The sequence below is a fragment of the Vidua chalybeata genome, chromosome 1 (genome assembly GCF_026979565.1).
Source record: "Vidua chalybeata isolate OUT-0048 chromosome 1, bVidCha1 merged haplotype, whole genome shotgun sequence".
Classification (NCBI taxonomy): Eukaryota; Metazoa; Chordata; class Aves; order Passeriformes; family Viduidae; genus Vidua; species Vidua chalybeata.
The window spans coordinates 103543350-103566550 of record NC_071530.1 but is presented as its reverse complement, the minus strand read 5'-3'; the positions used below and the strand labels follow the sequence as shown (position 1 = coordinate 103566550).

Here is a 23201-nt window from a genome sequence, read left to right as displayed (position 1 = left end):
CTGTACACCAAAGACAAAGGTAGGATATATATTGACAAAGCAAAGAACAAATGCCCTACGTCCCTCTTCCACACAGACCAACATAAAAAAGCTTAAAAATAAAGGAAATTAACTCATATTGTCTTTTTATTCCAACTACTTCGTTTCTTGCAGAAAAAATCTGCATGTGCAAACTATTATAAACCGATGTCTTGGCTAGAAAGTACCCTTAAACATCATCTAGTTCCACCCCCCACCATAAGCAGGGATACCTTCCACTAAATTGCTTGAAGTCCCATCCAACCTGGCCTTGAACACTTGCAGGGATGGGGCATCCACAACTACTCTGGGCAACCAGTGTCTCAGCACCCTCACAGTAACGAATTTCCTCCCAACATCCAATCTAAATATTCCCTATTTTAGTTTCAAACAGTTCCCCTTTGTCCTATCACTATCTGTCTAAGTAAAATGTCTCTTTCCCTCTTTTCTGTAAGCCCCCTTTAACGCCTGGAAGGCCACAAAATGGTTTCCCTGGATTCCTTTCCAGACAGAACAACCCCAACCTTCTCAGTCCTGTCTTTACAGGAGAGGTGCTCCAGCCCTCTGAGAATCTTTGTCGCCCTCCCCTGGATGAGGAGGAGACATAAATGTTCAAAATATAACGCATAATCATTAATAATAAATGTTCATAAATGTATGCGTAGGATGGACAGAACGCTCTCATCCAGTTTGTAAGCAGTTGGCCAGCAAGTGTAGGAGATACTGAACAAGACATTTTTGCCAGCCTTTCAGGATGCAAAGGGGAAAAAGACACAGTCCAAGAAAAGAAAACATTCAAAGCAAAATACATTCATTTTTTGGTTCTCAAGTTTTCCCTGCTTCAGTGGTAAACTGTATTTGGAAATATCCCAAGTCAAAACTCCAGATAATATCTACTTAATAAAATATTTAGCCAAAAGTGGGGAGAACTAAGAATTAGGCAATTTCAAATAGATTCTTCTGAATAAAAGCTATATTAAAAAGACTTTTCTTTTTCGTTATGAAGCTACTTAATGTACAGAAATGCTTTTCCTGAAAGCTGCATATCAATATAAGCTCTCCAACTGTTCTATTTCTTTATTAACTTCTTTATCTGTGAACCTTCATAAAACGTCCCAGTAGGTGACTGATATAGAGTAATAGTTTGAAATAAAACCTGCAATAATATTTTGCATATCTGTCTCTGCCTTTTAATTTAGAACACTATCTTATACTGCTTTGCACATATAAGTGATGCCTCATAAGGAAACAGAGTAGATGAAAAGGTATTTTAACATACAGTGATGACTGATCACTTTCTTTTTTTCCCCCATGATGGTAGTACTATAATTCAGCATCTTATTGATATTTATGGCAACACACCATATTGAAATGTATTACCATTCCTGAAAATAACTTTTTCTGTCAACCACTAACCAAGCATTTAGATCAACAGATAAATACGTAACACTGCCTAAGCTACAGTTAGATACCTGCAGCAAATGTCAATGACATTGTATAATATGACATAGTTTTTATCAGGGGCAACCTTCTTTAATGCCATTTGAGCTGGCAATCCTAAACAGCCAGCACTAATCTAAAAAAACAGAGAGGACTGCTAAATCCCAGTAAGAAGATTGGTGACCTAGTCCCGATTCTGGCATCAAACCAAATTAGGGTTTTTGCCTTCTACATCAGCAGCAGAAATCACACCAGCACTGGCACCACACAAGCTCTAAGCATCCTGATGGGTGCTCTGCACAGTTTGCATCCTTTGGAAAAAATAGTGAGCACTCCGTTCATGGCAATGCAACTGCGCTGGGGGCACTCAATGAAAAATAAACACTCTGGAGCATGTTTTTGTATGTGGAAGTGTGAGAGCCATGTCTGCACGTGCACAATGGCTACAGAAATACTTGTCAAATGCGGTGATTATCAAATGCATCCCAAGTGCATCAAAAGAATGAATACCATATAAACTGAGGTCTGCTACCAGCTTGCAAGTGCTATTCTGTGATAAATGAATATGAAAACAGTGGACACAATTTCTCAATTAGAAGTTCTGTCCTCAGCACATTTATTAGCTTTACACATTTGCTAAATCATGACATAAAATAATAAACAGTATTCCATTTATGAAGGCTTTTCAGCAGAGAAAGTAACCCCCCCACTCAGCTTTCTTGGGAGCACAGATTGTTTGGGCTTGGATTTTAGCTAGACATGCAGCTGATCCATTGGCTTAATGCCTCCTGATTGCCCTACCGCCTCCTGCAAGACACTCTGCAGTAACTCAGGCGGGTCTCTTGGGATTCACTACAGCAGCTGAAGCTTTCCAGTGGCGGCTATAAATATTTTCCTTATTCTACCTACATTTGGACAAACTCAACAAACACTCATCTCACGTGCTAACTAACTGTGCACAAGCCTAGTATCAACATAGCAAGGGGAACCAATCACTACCTGAGATATAAATAGTCCTTGGCATAAATCAACAAAAAAACCCCATAAACAGTTTGTTTATTTTCAGATGAAAAAGCTCTCCTGTCAACATAGTCCGATTTACAGAGTAATCTTGCCATATGAATTTAAAAGCCACAGAGCTCTCTCTGACCTACATTGTCAGCCTGGAGTTGAAAAAAAAAAACAAAACTACACTGCAGAGAAAGATGCTCTTGAGGCAGAAGAGGGAGCAGGATGATCAGGCTTTTAGATTTGGGGTACTTTATATAGTATTGTACCATCAATGCTGGGGTTTTCATGAAAATTAACATATCCTGTTCTTAAGCTACATCCAAGCTTTATCCACTTCAGATCAAAACCATTTCTGTCAGAGTGAGATAAACCATGAGAGACAGACCTTGCTGCCCTATCAACACTTTGCTTTGCAAGCAGATATTTCACCACCCAGTCCTGTCTATGATATTCTGTTCACTGTGTCAACAGACAAGGATGAGAAAACATGAAAGCAGCCCAGTGCTGCATGGGGCTCAACTGGAAAAAAAAAATCTCACATGAGGCATTTTCTTTGACATGCTAATATATTTAGAGGATGATAATAAAGTGAAGATTTACTTCGTTTGGGTCTGGAAATGGCAACTCTAAGTGTAAATGTGGGGACAGCACCTATAAATTGGAGCAACTAGAAACAGAGCTGATGAATTTAGACAGCTCAGTTGGGACTGGAACAAGCAGCAGACACTTCATTGACACTGAAACAGAGCAGGAAACATGACAAATTGCAGGGAAGCTTGTAAGGAGCGTGACTGGGCAGTGACACGAAAATCAGCAACTTCTGTGTTGGTCGGGCATGAGGTAGAGGAATGTACACATTGTACAGAAACAGTAGAAGGCTTTGAGTGTTCATTTGGAAAAGGGAAAAGACAAAGCCTGTCATACACTTTTTAAAATTTATATTCCAGCAGTCGTTAAAAAATACATGCAGAGGTTAGGTGCTGGCTGCACAAGGCACTCCAGTAGAAAGCTGGAGGCTCTCTGGGGCCAAGACCACCCCAGGCAATAAGCCTGGAGAATACAAACATGAAGGGACTGTCTTACCCTGGTGAGGCCATCAGCAAAAAATGGTGACAAGGACAGCACCCCTGGAGCCAAGAGACATCTCTCAGTCTGGAGTGAAAGGCAGGTGGAAGATCATCCTCTCCCAGGCTCTTGCAAACAGGTTAACCAGCAATGAACCTTGCAGTACCTCAGTTTGAGTGTGCATGATCAAACCTAGTTTTTAAAATCTTTGCCAGATGGAGAACAAGCTCCTGTTGCTTGGCTTGTGTCCATCTGGTTCCCCAAAGGGAAGGAACCAGAGACACTATTCCAGTAGAAAGTTTTCAGCTAACCATTTATTCCCCAAAATATATGCAGTTTCAGAGCAGCTGAAAGTATTTGTCAGTGTAGGTGGACTGCTCACAATAGTTTTCAATGTTATGAAAAATGGCTTGTACCTCCAAGGTATCAAAGAGTATTTTTGCCTGATAAACTCAACATTTCACTGCACAAAAAATTTTCAGAAACTATTAACAAAAGACACTAGTTAAGAGGATTAGATCTAGAAAATGTAGATGTGGAGAAAATGTATGCAATTTTTTTTTTAAGCTTCTGGCATTTGATTGTGACTATGTCCTCTGATGTGCCAAAATGTGTAATTTAAGGCCCCACCTGCTGTTCACTTGGTACATCTAAAGGAGTGGCTTAGTTTTAATTCTTGGTTCCTCATTCTGTCTCTAAAATACCTGCACATTAATTGGAGAAAATATCTGTCTAAATGTTTAGGTGTCTCCCAACCAAGGTTATAAGAGACCTTCTCCTTGAATACCACACAACCCAGACGTTCCCAGCCACAAGAAGCTGCGGGGGACCTGAGCCTCCCCTGGCAAGGCAGAAATGCTCCAGCCCCATTCCCTCAGCCTTGTGGCATTTCCAAAAGGCTTAGTTCAACTGGATTGTTTTGGTTTAGATTCTTTAGCTTCAGTGAAATAAGAATAATAGCCATAATCACTAAAAGGGAGCCCAAACACTTTTGGTTTTGTTTTAATTACCAAACTGAAGAGAAAAAAACCTTTCTCTTCTCAGCCTCACGGTTGATCTTTATGAGATCATCATGACATTGATGCTGATTTCCAGATCATTATGCTTCTTGAATTGACAACTATTTTAACTCATAAAAAGAGGCCTAGGGTATTTGGAAAAAGCAAGTCAGAAGAACTGTTTAACTTTATTCAGCTGAAACATATTCAGGCAATACTCAGACTCCTACTGACATGTGTCAGGTAACATAGATCTTAAGTGAATCCCCTGGCTAATCCAAGTCAGACCTAATTAGAGGGTCTGGGGACAGAAAACATGCTGTGTAACAGTGATGATGCCTCTCAACCCAGTCACTTTTACTAAAATATATCCTGGGGAAGAAACAAAACCCAAAACAAAGGTCTTCATATTAAATTAAGTGAAGTGTAAACAATGAGTAGGTCAAAAGGAAAAGACTTATTTATAAAAGTCCTCTTGCATTCAGTAATCAGTTTCACATGTAAGGCCATTTGCAAGAGACTCTGTGGAATTCATTAAACAATTAAAATGTGCAGGGGGGTAACTGAAACTGTATCCTTCAGAATGCAGAGTGCATCTTATTACAAGGTTTCCTTCCTGACCTTAAAATCTACCCCAAAACCGAGGAGAAATTTGATGTTATTAAACTCCCCATGCAAAAGTGGCTTGCAGGTCCACACACAGAAACTCCCAGGGAAGGGCCAGCTGGGACTGCATGGGGAGGGGCACCAGGGGGCCATGCATTCCCCCTCTATCATACAGAAACACAGCAGGATTTTTCCTCCAGAGGGAGTCTTGCAGGTCAGGAAAAGCAGCACAGGCAGCCACTGCTCTCTTTCATTGCTGGCAGAGGTGGCAGTGCAGAAATAATTCTGCTTGTTCTCAACCCTTCAAGCCTGTCCTAAGACAATCTTCAGTGACTTATTTTTTAAGGAAGCATCATGTATTCTCACTTTTTAACAGGAAAATGAGAAATTCATGCAAAAAGCAATACTTCAACTATTAGAGAATCCATTTATTTCATGTCCATTTTGTCTTCAAAAAGGATTATCAGCCCATACTTGTGTAGGGCAGAAAGGGACCAGTTCACTCCAGTCTGCTTTGGTCCATGTTACAAATCCTGGTTTTAAATGTATGAAAAGAAAACTTCTTGCTATTTGAACTCAAGCATGCTACTCTGATGTGGCCTGAGGATGTGGGGAAATCCATTAAGAAAGTGGGCTCTCCACCAGGGAGGAAGTCACCAGAGCTTTATTACAAAGGTGTAACAGTGGCTACAGTATGGGACACCGAACCACTGCCCAGGTTGCAGTGGCAGCATGACTGAGGAAACTGGAGCTAAAAACACCCATATGCAGTGCATTTTTACCAGTCCCTTTCTACCTCAGATGACCCCCAACTTAGACAGAAGTGGGGTTAACAGTAATACTTTGTGAGATGCTGTTTCTCCATGTGCTGTGCAGCTTATCTGGATCCTACGTCAACTTGCTGTTTGATGTAGGGCTGCAGAGATGCCACAGACAGGCTGCCATGGAAACATTTGTTTTCATTCACTGGTGGCCTGCATGATAAGAAAGTCTGAGTGGTACAGGAATGACGAAAGAGTATAAATTACCAATGGCCTCAGACAGCTGAGCCTTTCAAAATTAAATCTAATTATTTTACCATTTATTTAGACAGATTATGTTACAGCTTTCTGCCCTCACATTGTGAATGACAGCATGTATATATTTAGAGCAGAAACAAAGACAAATTCCAACTTGTTTTAGAAAGACACTTTAAATTAGGCTATGTGTAATGGAGAGCATGACAGCTTGTTCCACTTGCATCTTTTAATTAAAATGCAGTGGTCTAGATAACAGAAAATTGAGATGGGGCAGATATGAACAACAAGGGAAATAAATCCTAGAAAAAATGTAATTGTACTACAGCATTTGAAAACTCCTACTTAAAGCTGAAGAAACCCAGAAGTAAGTTATTTTTGCTTGTTTTCTTGAATCTTAGGAAAAACTTGAACTGGCGTGTTCATTACCTTTTTTAGGTTATCTGAAATTAATTTGCAGTCTTGGATCTTGCTTTCTCCTTAGCTTTTCAAACCAATGAATGCAAATCATAGGTCTCACTTGCTTAAAAGAGACAATCTGAAGTGCAGTTTTGGCCACAGCTCTGGCCTGGGACACTTTGACAATCAGTATTTCTGAGCATGATGCTGGCTGGGAGAGCACAATGAACAACCCAAGGAGAACCACTGCCAGCAGGGGTGAACATCTAGGTGGAAACCACCATGCTTTGTCCCTCTGAATGGACTGCATTGACTTCTGTGATCCAACACCCCTCAGAAATCTCCAGGTTCTTCATGACGTGGGAGAAACACACAGGTGCCCTGAGGCTGTTTGTCTTGGCAGACGGGGACAATGTCAATGCACAAATACCTCTTCTCCAAAAGCCAGCAGCTTTCCCTGGGGAGGGGAAGCACCATTAGGTGGCCATCCCACCTTGGAAAGGAAACCCTGCTCTGAAATAATGCTGCCACTACCATCTGCAGGCTTCTGGACAAGAGCAGCATCGGGGGTACAGATGGTAACGCTGGTGGTTTATGGTTTTGGAAGAGGATGAATGAACAGGTTGAGTAACCTCCTTAACCTGGTTTTGGCTTGTAAAATGTGTTACTGCATGAAAGACTTTCTGGGTCAGGACAGATAGAGCACACAGGCAGTACCACTGCAGGGCCGCGAGGGAAAGCTTTTACCTGGTATTTGTTTAAGATCCTTTCACTGAATGGAGACTACATTAGATGACCCCCTGTTAACCTCAGCTTTGAAGTTAGCTCCGCTACACTTTCCCTCATACATCTCATACAACATGAAGAAACCCTCAGTGTCACAAATGCAAAGCACTGAATGTGAAAGAGATTGAAAGATATAGCAGCAGACAGTGAAAATGCTCAGAATTAAATATGGAGTAAGAAAGAGGGGCTTCTGAAACAAAGGACAGCAAGGGCATAATGGATTAACCAAACTTGCCTCAGAAGTGTCTCAATCTGTGAATACAGGCCACGTTGGCTGCCAGGTCATTAGTGGGATGAACACATAATTGATAAGCTGCAGGTTGCGCTCTACTGGAGAGCAATAAGCTCCTTTAAATTACATTAATATTTAACATACATAAAAAGCATTTGTCATTTGCAAAGCACTTTATAGAGTAACTGATGGATTCTATAATGATCCCCAACTCCCAGACTAGGGAGTGCAATTCTGGAGAGATAAATACCTGGCCTGCATCCAAATCAAGATTCACTGACAGAGCTATTATTCTAGCTCAAAATTAGGTTTCTAAGTTTCTGGTCCTTCCAGATTACATTGTTTTGTAGCCTTCAGTAGGTAGAAGCATGATACACATGGAGCAGAAAGAAAGGAACTGACAACACAGGATGACATTTCTGACTCACATCTAAAAATTGTCATATCCCTACCTTGGTCACTGTTCACTCTGAAAGATACAGATATGTGGGTTGAACACAAGGAATGGAAGTATTAAATATCTGATTGCCATGTTATCTGCCCCTCTCCCTTTTCTTTTAAAGAATTAGTCTTGGAAATTTACTGACCTCCATAATTTGTTGGGCGCTTTATATATTTTGTATTTTATATATATTTATATAAAGCGCCCAACAAATTATGGAGGTCAGTAAATTTCCCAAGACTAATTCTTTATATATATATTCTTTATATATATATATATATATATATATATATATGTGTGTGTGTGTGTGTGTGTGTGTAAAAGAAAGAACTGCGATTAGCTCACTTGCTTACAGCATGGTGATAATAACACCAAGGGGGTGGGTTCAATCCCTGTATTAGCCATTCACTTAAGAGTTGAACTTAATGATCCTTTTGGGTCCCTTCTAACTCATAATATTCTGTGATTCTGTAAAAACTTCATGGCTTTGTGTGCTGCTAACAGAGAAGAAAAAAAAAATATATATATGTATGTATGCTTGTGCATATATACATTTCCCCCCATTTAAATTGATATAGTGAGTTCACATGAAAGTGATCCTTAAAATATGATAGCATTTTTCTGAAATATGATAGATTGTTTCTCACGCTGCAGCATTGAGTTTCTGTGTAACTGACACAGAACTTTATTACCCAAAACTTCTGTAGAACTTCACCTTCAGCCTCCTACACAATTTCCTGGGATGTCTCCTGAGACAGACCCTCAGTTTCCCTGCCCTACTAACTCCCTTTGTGAATACTTTTTTACTCCTCTGGAGAAAAAACATAGTGAAAGTCACATCATTTGTCTTGGCTGGACTCAGCATCCTTTTGCTATAGCTAAACTTCATGCATGTAAGAAGTGCACTTCCTTTGGATCTACCAAGAATGCCCATGGGCTAGAGTGGGCTGTGCCACGGAAGCACCTGTAGTTGTACCATCAATACATACAACATACTGATAATCTACCTAGGAAGGATGCAAAGTCTGAATCACGCTGTTTAAGGTATGTGAGGCGTATCACCACTCCAGCTGCACTCGTTCCCTGAAATATTTGTTCCTCCTAACTTTGCTTCAATGTGCTCCACAGTCTACTCACCATCATAGCCTTACAGTCATTTGAAAAGCCATCCTTTTAGGAGCTCTATTCTCATCAATATTACATTCTGCCTGGGAAGCCTGATCATCTTAGAAGCAGGTAAAATGATTACTGATGATAGTCAATACAACTTGAAAATATTTCAGCAATGTAAGTAGAAAAAATTCATACAAAACTTATACTGAACATTATTCAAGAGATATTCAGAACTTGAAAAGCAGAGAAATCTGAAAAGCAATAAAATAGGATGGCTTCCACATGCCAGCATTTTTATGCTTCAAGAGAACTCAAGTTTAGTGAAAGAATGAAACTTTCTATAAAAAGCATTATTAACAGCATTTTTTTGCATAAGTGGAAATCTAACGTAACAAATCTCCCTTTCTGCTCCATCTTAGATTCCGATAAAGCTCAGCCTGCTAGACAAGATTTCCATAGAAATCTTATTTGGTAAGATTTGCTTGATTGTATTCCAAAAAGTGACTCACATTTTACAAGCAAGTGGCAAAAGCTGAAATGAGTTGACTCTTTCCATCAAAGCCAGTATGAGTCATTCCTCCAGTTTAATGGCTCCCACACTATCCCTGAGTGACAAAATTGAGACTGCAGGTCAAGAAATGACCACTTAATAGTCACAAAAGATGTGACTAGTCCTAGATAGCTAGTCCTAGGCTGAAGGAAACAACATGGGACTTGGCCAGTGAAATGAAAAGATACTCAGTCACATGGACAGCTAATTTGCTATAAGAGTAGTAAAATACCAGCTTCTGTTTGCAGCTTCCTCCTAGCATGACAACATTTGACCCAAACTGTAAAGCCAGGGTTAACTAAAAACCAATAAGGTTTTTCCTCACTTGCCACTCTCCAATGCACCTAAAATGAGAGCAGCTGAAGGACAACTGGGCTGAGTGCAACATGATTGTAAACATGCCATGATTTGGCTCCCAGTCAGGTACTCCTTTTCTCTGCCCCTTTTTCTTCTCCATGCTCCTGTGGATTTCCCTTTCAAGCCTGCAGACTATTTCATCTCTGCCTTTATACTCTCCTGTTCTCCCCAGTGGCTTTTCTTCTCCATGGAATTCCACAGTTACCCAAAGGACTATTGGCTTAGCCAGACCCTCTTCCTCATCCTTCCTCTGCAGCCACTGCTTGATCAGGCTCAGCTTCATCTTGTGTGAATGACCTTCTGACCTAAAACAGGACAGGCTGGTCCACTGCCCAAAAGTCACCTTGATGACAGTGACTGAATGGAAAAAGGGTCCACCCTGAGATGCTGAATTTTCTTGTGCTTACTCTGAGGTGCTAAATGCGCCCAATTTTTGCTTTTCTGAGGCCTTCTGGAGTTGGAGGCATCCTCTTAGCATGGGTCTGCCCACAGGCACAGACTGGCTTTAAGTGACAGCGAAGATCATCCCTCCCAAAAGCAGGTTCCTATCAGAGTCCCAGCAGGGAAGGCAAGTTTCCTTACAGAAAAATCACAACATCTTTTTGCCAGTAACATTCCAACACAGTTATGATTCACAGACATCATGGAAAAGCACACAAAACTCTCCATTCTCACTGGTATTTGTGCTTGACATTTTCCCCGCTTGCCCAGGGTGTCTCTCATGCCCGCAGTAATCTCACAATAGTCAGAATTTCTGTATGGACAATGACTCAATGGAAGACTCAACTCAGTAAAGAACCAAGGAAAAGAAAAGCCCAGTGAGATCAAAATCCTTATTTGTTATGGGTTTTGTTGCCCATACTTTGCTTTCTGCATTCTGCTGTGGCAAGTGCCAACAGAATATTAATCCACAGTCTCTGGCTGCTTCAGGGAGTGCTCAGAATCCCTCACCTAGCTCAAATCTGTGCACTATCTTCAACAACCTCCAGAGAAAACAATGGAAGTATCTCTCTGCTTGACACTGGTGAAATATCACGCCATTCACCTTTTTTCTTAAATTAGAAACACAATTTTCACCATTTATCTCCTGACAGGATGAAAAAAAAAAAAAAAAAAGATGACAAAAAGCCATTTACCTCTACTTCACACGCATATTCCGATCCATCCAGGAGTGTCACTTTGCATTGCATATTTTTCGGTTTCTTGACGATCTTTAGAGGAGACTTAGAAAGTTTGCTAGATGAAGATTTTTGAGAGAGCTTGTCGTCCTCTAGCTGCTGGTATTCCAGCTGTTTTGCACTTGCAGCAGCAAACTCCTGTTCTTTCTCTGTGGCCTATAAAGAGAAAAGGAAGATACCTTTTGAAATAAGATAAACCAATCATGCCCTGCAATTCACTTTACATGCTGCACCCAAGCATTTAAGTGAACCTTTTTTGGGGGCTTGGACAAGAAAGCCCCTGATGCAGGAAAGAGTCCTGAAAAGATTTCCCATATTCCTTCCAGCCCTACATTCTCCCTCCAAAATGTATAGAATACCCAAGAAGGAAAATATTTCAAGGCTGCTACTTTTTCCACAGGTACAAAATCCCAATTGTGCTTCCTCTACTTGGATTTTTTGGTGTTTTGGAAATACTGAGTAATCAGTAAATTTTGTTGATGAACAGATACTCCTACACTTTCTTGATATCACCTTGAAGTCCTGTACCTGTTAAATAATACGATGTTTCCATGGTGTCATACAATAGAAAAACACCATCAAGTTTGCACTAGTTTTGCTGTCAGTGGGAAAACAGTCCCTGAATGAGGGCATGGATCCCCCCTGAACAGTGTAAATTTGTAAGGGGATGCTGACGTCCCTGGGAAAGTTAAAGGCTCCCCAAGGATGAGAGGATGAATTTTGGTCTCTGCTGATGCCCAGTAAGTCTCTCAAACTGGAGAGTACTAGGTGCTATTTGGAAGACAAATATAGGGCAGGGAAGAGGGGCAAGAAGTAAGTGACTATGGTTGCTTTTGCTTGGGTTTAACTGAGGGTCAGGCCATTTGAATTTACCGTGACGCAGCAGAGCCCATAGTCCTCTCCACAGCACTAGATGAAAGCCAGAACAGCTCTACAGCATTTCACCCTTCCTAGCAACAGCTCTGTGCTGCAGTCATTACCCTTCTCATCAGTTATATCCTTGATAGACTCCAAACAAAACCTCAACAGGAGTGCAGTAATACCTCAGCTAAAGCTTAAGTTAAATAAAAACATCTTTCTGTTATCTCACTACAATGCAAAAAAACCCAACCTACTCTGGCTCTGAATTATTTCAGTGTAATAAGCAACAAGCATTAGTGGAAATATATTGTATATTAATCCTGCAAGTCTGTTTCCATTCATTACATATAATAAACCTTCATGAGACTGGAGCAAATCCATCTGAAGGCTTTAAGCTGCCTTGAGACCAGAACAATGTTGCATCATATAACCTGAAACAATACTGTACTTCTAAATCACGGGGTACTGTCCCTGAATGATTTAATAAAAACAAGCTTTAAGTTTCTCCTCTGCCTTCTGACAATGGGGCAAAGGACAATTTGGAGCTGGCTGTGTTAGCTCCCACCAAAGCCCAGCAAATTACAAAGAGGTATGGCAAGACCTCACAGTCCTCCTTTCCCTGAAAGGAGGAAACAGCAATGGCCTCCTGGGCATTCCTGGATGGGGAAACTTGAAAAGAGTGGGGCTTAAAAGATAAAAAGGCAGAAGAAGAGCTGCTTTCAAAATCTATTGCATCTCCTGGGCCATGAATGTTCTTCCTCAGAAGCAGCCTAGCACCAGCCATCTCTTCCCCCATCTAGCTCCAGCACAAGAGAAATTCCTCCTTCCAGCAGCTGGACTGCAGCTCTGTGCCTGGATGTCAAGGTCCTCACATACCTTGAAAACTGGTGAGAGATGAAGGCTCAGTATATGTAAGTGGATCAGCTGTTTGCTGAGCATTTAACACTCACAGCAGCTGTGATGAAGAGGGAGAGACCCCCTGGGCTCACAGCAAGGCTTGAGGCCAGCTAGCCTTCTACCACATCTGCAGCCAGCTGGCAAGGGGTCCAGCCTCGTGCAATGAGAAATAAACAACACTGAAGACGCCTCCTGCTTGGGCCTCTGTGTAGAACTGCACTGCTGCTGGTGGGCAGAGGGGCTGTGATTATTTATGTATGTTTTGTCAAAAGAAATCTGCCAGGAAAGGTGCACATGCATGTATGTGGGTAAAAAAAAAAAAATTTCCAGTGATGGGGAAAAAATACACTGTCTTACCCAGTGGCTCATTACATTTCTCATGTCAGAGTTAGCACTGTGCTCAAACAAAAATCAACCAACAAAATAGCCCAGCATGGAACCAATCTCTTTCAAGAAAACAGAAAAGCTGTTTGAGAAAAAATTCCACAAGGACACCCCTCATCCATTTAAACCTCAGAACCATACTCAGCCTGCAAGCAATTTGTGTGAATCCCAATGGACTGGTCATTATTTTCCTTCATAAACACAGTCAGTATATCAATACTACTGCAGAGTTTTGCTTATTTATAAATATGAAAAAAATATTACTGAGGTTATTTTGTTTATTAAGGTTCCCATCTACATTAAGATCAGGGAAATGTGTCTAGGTTAAAATCATCCAAAAGGTCTTCCTCTCATTTTTCTGGAGAACAAAACATGCCAAGAACTATTAGAGAAGATTCCCCCAAACTATGCTGACATGTTCAGGCATTGAGGTACTTTCAGACTGTATTAAGTCTCTTCTTCCTAAAAAAACCTGACATCCTGGAATCCAGGAAAAAAATGGCCAGTGAAAGACCCATGTACACAGTGAATTATTTTTTACTCTGCAAGCATAGCTTCATTTTTTTCCTAAATTTTTGTCCAAGGTATTTCTGCACTGTTTTTTTTTTTGTAGTTTCTGTGCTCTGTTTTTGCAGTATTCTTTAAGCGCTATGGACTAAATACTAATGCAGCACAAGTTGCTTCAGGGTTTGCATTTTTGAGCATAATCTCTCTCATGTATGACACAATATGTTCAAGCCCTTCTAAAGCTGGACCTCTTCTCAAAGGACGCCTCTGGAGTCATGGGATTCAGCAATAAAGATCTTGGATGCTTTGCAGCTTCTCACTGGGGTATGAAGTGATATTGCCACACTTGCAGAACACATTAATCCTATCTACTTATGGTATGCTCAGAAACTTTGGTGCCCAACCTTGTGTGATGCCACCTTCTCTTTTTCAAAGAGACAGGAAGGCAGGCAGAAAGTGAAGTTGCATTATTACACCTGTTAGGAAGGACTCATTTATCTAATACCTGTTAATCTCAATATGAAAAAGTTATTCACCTACATTAAAATGTTGGGGGGGTTTTATGTGCATAGGATGACAAAGAAAAGTTATTCTCATGGATTGCTAACTTTAATCTACCTTCCCAAGGTTCTCTCATACAAGTAAGAGAAAAAATCCACTCCCTCACTGCAAGTATGGACAGCAAGAGGGAGAATAAGATCTTTCAGTTTCTGGCTTTTTAATGACACTATTGCAAACAGTTTTGTCTCTTAGTGCTGCATTTAAACGTTCCTTTCCTGAGATACAGACACTTAAGGCACTACAAAATACACTGAGCCTATCAGTGCAGCTGGATTTGGCAGTGTGCTTACAGCATGGACATTTGGATTCAGTCTGGTAATCTCAGCAGGAAGGTGTCACATATCCCCTTCACTAACCCAGTTCTTCTATCTTGCCTTCTACTGAAACCGGTTACCTGGTGATCTTTGGGAAAGGAAGGGATCATGCAGCACATGAGAGCACCCCACACCTCTAAACACATGTGGACAGGCTTGGTGTCTAAATTAGTTTAGTTTTTTTTTGTGTGTGTGGTTATTTTGGAGTTGGGCTTATTTTGTTGTTTGGAGTTTTTTGTTGCTGTTGTTTATTTGTTTTACATTTTTAATGTGAAAAGAAACTTGAAGAGAAAAGATTACTGAAGATGTCAGGAAAAACATCTATAGAAATAATAATACTTATGCCTAAGACTGATAGAATTACACTTTTAATCAATGACCAATTTATTCAACACCTATCTCTTTTGGAGAAGCTTTGCTCCTTTTCCCAAAACTAATTCCATTAAACTCCTGATCTATTTGACAGATCAAAATTGCTTTGCCAGAATTGTCTACCCCAACCAAGTAAAAGAACAGGAGCCCACTTCAAACAGCCAGAGTTTTTAAAAGGATGAAGAGGAGGAGCTAGACTGGCTTATTCCACTCTCCAAAGGTAAATGTAATCAGATGAGGGTCATAACCTTACAAAGCCAAAGGAAGAGATTTGCAGGTACCCCACTAATTGTGTGTCATTTACCCATGAAGAAAAATGCCTGTTAATCCTATTGACTGGAAATTATTAACGGAAAGAAGAAAGCAGCTTCTGGAAATTTAATAAGTGCAACAATGAACTAAATGGAAAAGCACGCAATAGCTCTTCTGAAACCTATTACATGAATAGCTCAAGTAATTATAATGCAGTCATTTCAGACCCATGAGAAACTTAAGGGACCACACATTCTTCATGGCTCACACATCAGACAAGCAAGCATGAAATCAGTGTTCAGCAGGTGTCAAAAGAAATGAACTCTGAAAACATTTTCAGCTTCATAAAAACTGACACTGTTTGCTATCTAATGCAAAGGCAAGGTCGAAGATGTTTCCTACTTAGTTAATGAGACTGCCCTCCTGTTTAAGCACTGGGGGCAGAAATACCCGCCGTGAATTTAAAAACATTCTGCATGTGAACAATTTTCCTTTAAATGCGAAAGACCAACCAGCCCAGATCTACAGCATCCCATCAAACACCCTTCCATGCGTATCTGAATATATATTTGCACTCCACACGTGCCGGGATGGTTATTTCCTGGGAGCAGTAGGTGGGTACTCAGCCAGTTGCGTGCAGTGAGCGTGTGTACGTGGGCTGCCTTACCTGCTCCTTTCTCACGGGCGTGCTGTGCGCTGCCACAGCCGAGAACTGCTCGAGCACGGTCTGGTGTTCTTCACTTGGCTGCTGCAGCTGCTGCGGCTGCTGCTCCTGCGGCTGGGTCTCCGCCGTCCCTTCCTGCGCAGGGCTCTCCTCCTGATCCTGCTCTTTATCCTTGGACTCGGAGTCTGATCCCGATTCTGTAGTCATGGTTGGTAATTCTGCAACACACGGTGAGCAGACCTACTGAGTACAATCTCATGGCTGTGAATTTGTAAGCTAGGCATACAAAAAGAAAGATCAGATAGTTTTAGTCTCAATATCCTCAGCCTTTAAAACTTAAGTGCCTATCACACTGGCCCAACCAGGATCCCTAGGAAAGCTTCCCTGCTGCAAAAGACCAGGTCTAAATGCATCCGTAGTGTCGGGAAAAAATATTGCCAAAAAATCTTATTCTACATAGTAATACACAAACGTTATAGGACTTATATGCAAGTTAAATACAGAATATATAGTTCATAATTCATAGAGGGAGAGTAACACATTGGGCCTTAAATCTAACAAAACCCAGTGGAGTTTGGGTTTCTAAACCATGTGGAAACTTGAAAAATTAAATCTTTTGTCCTTTACACTGAAATCAACAGGACTTGAGCTCCTCAACATCTGCACTCCCTTTTGGAAATGTACTCAAGTACTTTTGATGCTTCCAAGCAATATATTAATAGTTGAACTAGATGATCTTAGAGGTCTTTTCCAACCTAAACGATTTTACGATTCTATACGTACTAGAAACATCTGAAATGTTTCTGTATGCACTGTGCATACATACAGTGCAGACATATATTTGCCCTTAAACCCAGTTCTGTCCTTCCCACTTGAATTCATCTACATTTCTGTCATTTCTTTCTAAGTGCTACAGCATCTAAAAGAAAACATAAAAACTTCCATTAAGTCATTCTAAGTGTTAGATTTCAAATGAAGGGAATACAAATTCCATTGAATGTGAAAAGTCTATGTTTCTACTTAACTTTGTCCAGTACTAAATAAAAATGAAAATATTAGCAATACTCATTCAACATTTTAGCTACTTTAATTACATAGTTTTGTTGCAAATATGTGGTTGGCACCCAATTCTCAAACTAAATACTCGCAAAACCAAACTTAAAAAAAAATACTGTGATTTTTTTATCAAAACAAAGATTTGAAAAAGCAGACTGCGTCAGTTCAGCAAAGCGAGTATGCTTTGATGTTTGTTATTCGTATGTTCTCAGACCTCTCAAACTTATTCTTGAATAGTTTGCTACTAAGCAACTTGAAGGCAAACCAGTCTGCTGCAATCTATTTCTGTTAGTCATCAGGACATGATTTCTTTAACCTGGTAACCATGGCTACTGTGTAATTATAGGTGATTCCACAAAACATGCATCTGCTATTTCACTGCTAGCAAGTCACTATGAACTCCCAGCATACACTACAGTGCTTACTAGTAGAAGCAAGTTTATTATAGAACATAAGGAAAGTACAAACCTTTCTCTTTTTCTTCATTTAAATGTTTGATAAGCTAAATTGGTTGACAGAAAATGTTTTAAACGAGGCCAATTACTATTTGCAGACTCACTTGTGTATTCTGCACTTTCAAGGCTAAGCTCTCCAGTGAATACACACCTCTGCAGAGCAAAGCAAGTCACAGTATTCAGCCTGCGCTCAGCTCCTGCTCAGTGTGTGAGGAGAGGGGGAGAAGCAGAACTAGAAAGCATACATGGCAGTTTAGGCTTCAGGCCACATTTACAAGGTACTAACATGTGACACATGTTTAGAAACACATTGTAATTTTCTACACTCAGACTGGCACAACTGTATAAAACAAATACTTGTTGAAATGTGTTATTTAACCAATTGTCCTTAGCATCTAAAAAAAGCAATAATTAACTTGGGTCTTAAAATGTGACAGTGAGAAAGGTGTTCATTTAATCAGACTCCAGCTGTCCATATCTGAGATGGTCACTTTAAATGCAGAGCAGAAAAGCAGACGTTTCAGAGAGGGATTCATCTGACCTATTTTAAATTCCTGCTTTAAGCTGTGATAAATCACATACTAGAGCGACTTCAATTTGCTACAAAGGAAGCATAAACAAGTTCCTCCAATGTAAATCACTCAAACCCATCCTCCATGTTCAATTCTCCTAAGCCATTCTTTTTGTACGCTTTAAACATTAAATTGAACAACAATGTTAATCTCTCAGAGTTTTTGCTTTACACATCTGTCAAATCAACATGGAATAAACTATTCTTCATCTGACACTCATTACATTTGCCTTGCTTTAAAAGCACCTAGGTCTCCACAAATGTTTCAAGTTTGCCCCTGCCCACCCCCCACCCTGTTTTGTCCAAGTGCTTGAGGACATGACATGCAAATTAATCAATTATTTCAGTAAACTCAAACTATGTGTTCAGTTTTCTTTTCCAGAAACCATGAATTAGAAAGTTACCAAAGCCTAACTTACAGCTACAAAAATCATTGCTCAAACAATACGAAACAGCACCTTTGACCAATATAAAGAGTAATGAGTGAAGTAAGTTGTAATACTTTTTACCCCCTCTTGATATTATTTAGAGCAGTGTAAATAAAAACTTGCTGTATGATATATACTTCTCTTTAGAAAGAGGTATTACTCTCTATAGGATCAGATTGCCAGCCACTGCTAGCCAAAAGTCTGTCTTCTTTCAGCTGCCATTACCATGCCTCTGAAAGCTCATTTTTGCACCCTTCTTTCCTAATGAACATTTGTATACTGTCTGTTTGCAAACATGGAAACAGACATTTAAAATTGCCCCATAAAAAACAACTTCATGTAGGATGAGATGTAAACAAGTTTTACTATTCCTGCCAGTTATAATTTTGAATCTCAGGGAACAACAAACGAGGTTCTTATACTCTTCTCGGACACTTCTGCATGAAGCATAGCGTTACAATACTGAGTTATTCTCTAGAAGCTACTGGTTTTCTCTCCAGTTCCATGAGTTCTTGCTGGCTTTAAGAGTACTTTATTAGAAAACTTCATGTGCTTTATCACATCTTTCAGTGTAAGAGATTTCCTGGATACAATATTACTATCATTAGTCAGACAACAGATGGATTTAATAAACCCAGGGTTGCCCAATACCAAATGTCTTTATTTCCCCATGAACACAGCACGTTTAATAACAAATACTGAGAACAAAATACTGTTCTTCCCACACTGTTCTCTTACAGGTGTAAATAGAAGCAAAGCAAACACATTGCAACGAGTTTGCTTACAAACTCCTCAGATGAGAGTACTGTTAAGATTTATCTCCTTCCATCTAGAGTGAATGGAAAATACCTAAATTACAAGGCAGGAAACAACATTCCTCTTTCAGTGCAAACCAATAAGTTGTTTTGCCTTCCTCAGCAAACAGCTGCTTATCCGCATGAACTCTGACAGCATTTCATTTGTTATAAGTAGCACAACAACCCTCCTAGGAAGAGGTAATTTCACTTATTGAAAGAAATAACAGTAATCTTAAGAAATTTACCAACATAAATATTACTCTACCTTTGTTTATATGCAGCAAACCTGACAGAATAGCTGGTAGTGCCTAAACATTTATCAAGCACTCAGCTGGCTGAGAATTTCTTATTCTTATTTGATTATTTACTATAACTGGCTATGTACCAAAACCACGACTTCTAATGTGAATTTCAGCACAGGAAGAAAGAAAACACTCAAGTTCCTTAAACTTTTTCTGTTACCAGCACAGCCTCTGTATCAAATTCCCCTTTCCAGCAAGCAGAAAACAAAGTGATGAAGAGAAACTGGGAGCACTACCTTATACAAATGAGGTAATACTATGCAAGCCAGATGTGCTCTTGGATAGCTACACTTTGGCTTACAACCCAGCATTCAAAGATTCCAAAAGATTAGCTGAGTCCAAACTTAACACAGATGCTGCCTCAGATAGTCCAAGGCAAAAGTACATTTGGCTGCAGAATGAAAATCAGAATGAAAATTAAGTCTTTTGATTAAAGGGAGGGGTGGAGGGGAGAGGGGAAGTGCAAAACTAGCTTTTTTTAATCTACTACTAAAATTTTGAGCTAAAAATGTATGTACTGTCAGGTGTAAAATAAAAATATCAGTAAAATATTAAAATGTCCGTGTTTTAGTGCTGCTGACAACAGGTAAGGGAGTATAGGTATTAATATACTATTAAAGTATTGAAACACAACTTCAAAAAATCAACATGGCATTCTATAATAATTTTATCTATAATGTAACCAAATCACAGAAAATAAATCTTTTCCTACCCTCACACTACACAAAGGCATTACATTAAGGATTACAAAACCTGCAAACCACTTATGTGAAACCCATACATCCTAAATCCTGACACAACACCCAGACCTTCTTTCCTTCAGCTACCAACCTATTGCAGCTTGGGAGATTCCCATTTCCATTACCAATTACTCACTATAGACTTAGAGAACATAATTTACTTTTTTCCATAAGGAGAACCAAAACCATGTTGTCCTCTGTGTCACCTGGTCCCCTGCAGCAAGTGACAGCCCCAATCTACTGTATAAATTCATACATTCAAAAACCTGACACTACCTCTTGTTTTCAGAGCACAGAGCTTCTGTGCTGCATCCACAGAGCAACAAAATTCACAGCTAATTGACAGCAGAGCCTACAGTTTAATTAACACTGCAGTCATTAATAAACCTTTATTTATATATAAATACATGCTAGTGAAAATATCTGCTATATTAAGCAAACAGAAGTCACATTAGACAAGAAATTGCAAATTAATTCTAAATAAATGATGATGTAATGAGAAAACAAAATTGAACCAAGAATAATTAAATGAACTATACATAGCCACTATTTCCTGTAATGCACGGATTAATGATTTACATTTAAATGTTTCTTTGATCTGATTAATTCTCTTTGTAGAAAGTTCTCCTTTAATTACAGTAATTCTTGAAGATTGTTATAAATCTTTGCAAAGGTCCAAATTTGGAAATTATGTAACAAAATAACGATTCCATACTTCAAAAATAATTTTCTGCATAATGAGAGACATATTTATCCAATAATGATGAGATGCTGATGAGAAGAGCATATGGAGAACAATATTGCTGCAATGAGCAGTGACAGAAATGCCAATATATGTTTCAAGAAAAGAATATACACCAGAACACTGACTTCTAAGCTTGAAATATAAACTGTTTTCATCAAACTGCCTGAACCTCAGCTCACTTCATTCCAGTTGGGTTCCTTTTTAGGAAAACAATAATTTTCTGTTGATCCTCTTTAATGTGGATGAGTTTCACTCTCACAAGCAGGAGGCACCCAAGCCACAAACGCCTGGCAGAGGGTCCCCAAGAGTTAAAACCAGCTCTTTCTTGACCCATCACCAGTGCCAGCAGCAACAGGAAGCCTTGCAGAGGAGGCACTTCCCTGGCCTTACAGTTACTTCAGTGGACATCAACAAGCCAAAGCGACTGCAGAGATGTGTCCTGAATGGACATGGGTGGGAACAACCCCAAATGGGCCACTGGATGCCCCCTCCCAACCGCATGCTCCTGTCACCTTTCTCATGCTGGCACAAGTGTGACTTTGGGGGCCTGGTGGTTCAGCTGGGGAGGGCTGGACCTCTCCAGGATGGGGAAGGGGAAGCAACAGCCCTCCTTTGGGCTCTGATGGGTACCCCATCTGTCTGACATGGCTGTGGGGCTCCAGCCCAGCAAGTTCAACTCTTGTGCTTCAATGCACAAATACACCGGCTGTGCTGAGAGTTCACTATTGCATCTTAAATATACACATATAAGCACAAACCCATCAGAGTCAACACATCAAAAAGAAAAAAAAAAGACATGAAAATAAAGTCAAAAAAGTAATAAGAAAACAAAGAAGAGGAAAACCAATGGCAAAAGGTGCTAAGCATCCAGATGAGCTGCCATCCTGCCAGCAGAGAGTGCTCCAGGCTAAATGACTTAAGAGATGTGGTGGCAGAGGACATGGGCCCAAGCACAGATGCAGGAGGGAGACTGCAGGGAGGGCAGGGAGGTGTTAATCAGCAATTATAAAAGAAGCTGGTTGGAGGTGTTGCAAGATACAGCATGATTTAAAATATTTGTTTGGACTTCTAGGAAGGTGCGTGATACAGATTTGTTTAGAGTTTCTTGATGAAGATGAAAGGAAAACCAGAGGCAATATCTAAGGAAGGAGTACTGTTATCTGGAGGAGATGGAGAAGGCACCTTAAAACCACCAGACATACCTTTCAAAGGGGACAAAAAGGGAACTGCAGACAGGAGTTACCTGTCAGGACCCAAAACTCCCTCATCCCAGGCACACAAGCACCCCTTTGCAGCACCACCACAAAATGGAAATGGAGCCAAGTGTTTCTGGGGAAACTTCAGCAAGCATACCTGGGGACAGGAACTGTCAGAAGCTTTGAAAGGACCTGGGAAGGGGAGGATATATCAAAAGGGGATTGTACACCAAAGCAGAACCAGAGACACATGACTCAGGGATGAACATAAAAGGAGAAATGAAGACTAGGATGCCAAGTGACTTAGAATTAACCAAGAGATGTGACAAACAATAAGAAGAGAGTCTCTATAAATACTTTGGAAGGAAAACCAGACCTGTTACAAAACATGTGAAAGGCTGAATTCTCCAGTGCCTCATTTCACAGCAGCTAGCTGGGACCAGATAATGGGAGCATATTTCACTTGACACACAGGATGTGCAAGTTCAGGTTGGATGGAGTAAGGGAAGAACAGAGCAAACACATCAGTCAGCCAAGTGGTTTCAAGTCAGCAGGAGCACTGAAAATGTCCCTACAGTGCTTGGGGAACCACCATCAATCATCTTTAAACCATTAACCAGTGCTATGCAGATGCCAGAGATGCCAGGTAAGGTCTAAAAGGAATGAAAAGACCAAGCACAGCACCCAGACTTACAAAGGAAAGTAGGAGCAGAAAAGCCAGAATCCTTCTAATAGCCAAGTTACTGGAGCACGCTGTAGAATGATTTCTAATGCTGTAAAAATAATGAGATTAGGAGTAATGTAAAAATAATGAGATTAGGAACAAAACACAACAAATGGCCAATGTTATTGTATCAAAAAGTCATGTCAAACTAGAGTAATGCCTCT

General features: G+C 40.1%; 1 protein-coding gene across 20 annotated transcripts in view; it reads right to left on the bottom strand.

Annotated features, from left to right (window-relative positions):
- Positions 1–23201, bottom strand: part of EPB41L3 (erythrocyte membrane protein band 4.1 like 3) — a 143193-nt gene that overhangs the window by 49855 nt on the left and 70137 nt on the right. For 19 of the 20 annotated variants that reach the window (XM_053938658.1, XM_053938720.1, XM_053938687.1 and 16 more), the window contains exons 2-3: positions 16027–16241; positions 11170–11367 (exon numbers count right to left, since the gene is read on the bottom strand). In XM_053938658.1, coding sequence (XP_053794633.1) covers positions 11170–11367; positions 16027–16230 — 402 coding nt within the window. In that variant the 5' untranslated portion in view covers positions 16231–16241. The remainder of the gene's footprint in view (positions 1–11169; positions 11368–16026; positions 16242–23201) is intronic. The other variant, XM_053938726.1, reaches the window with a different exon arrangement.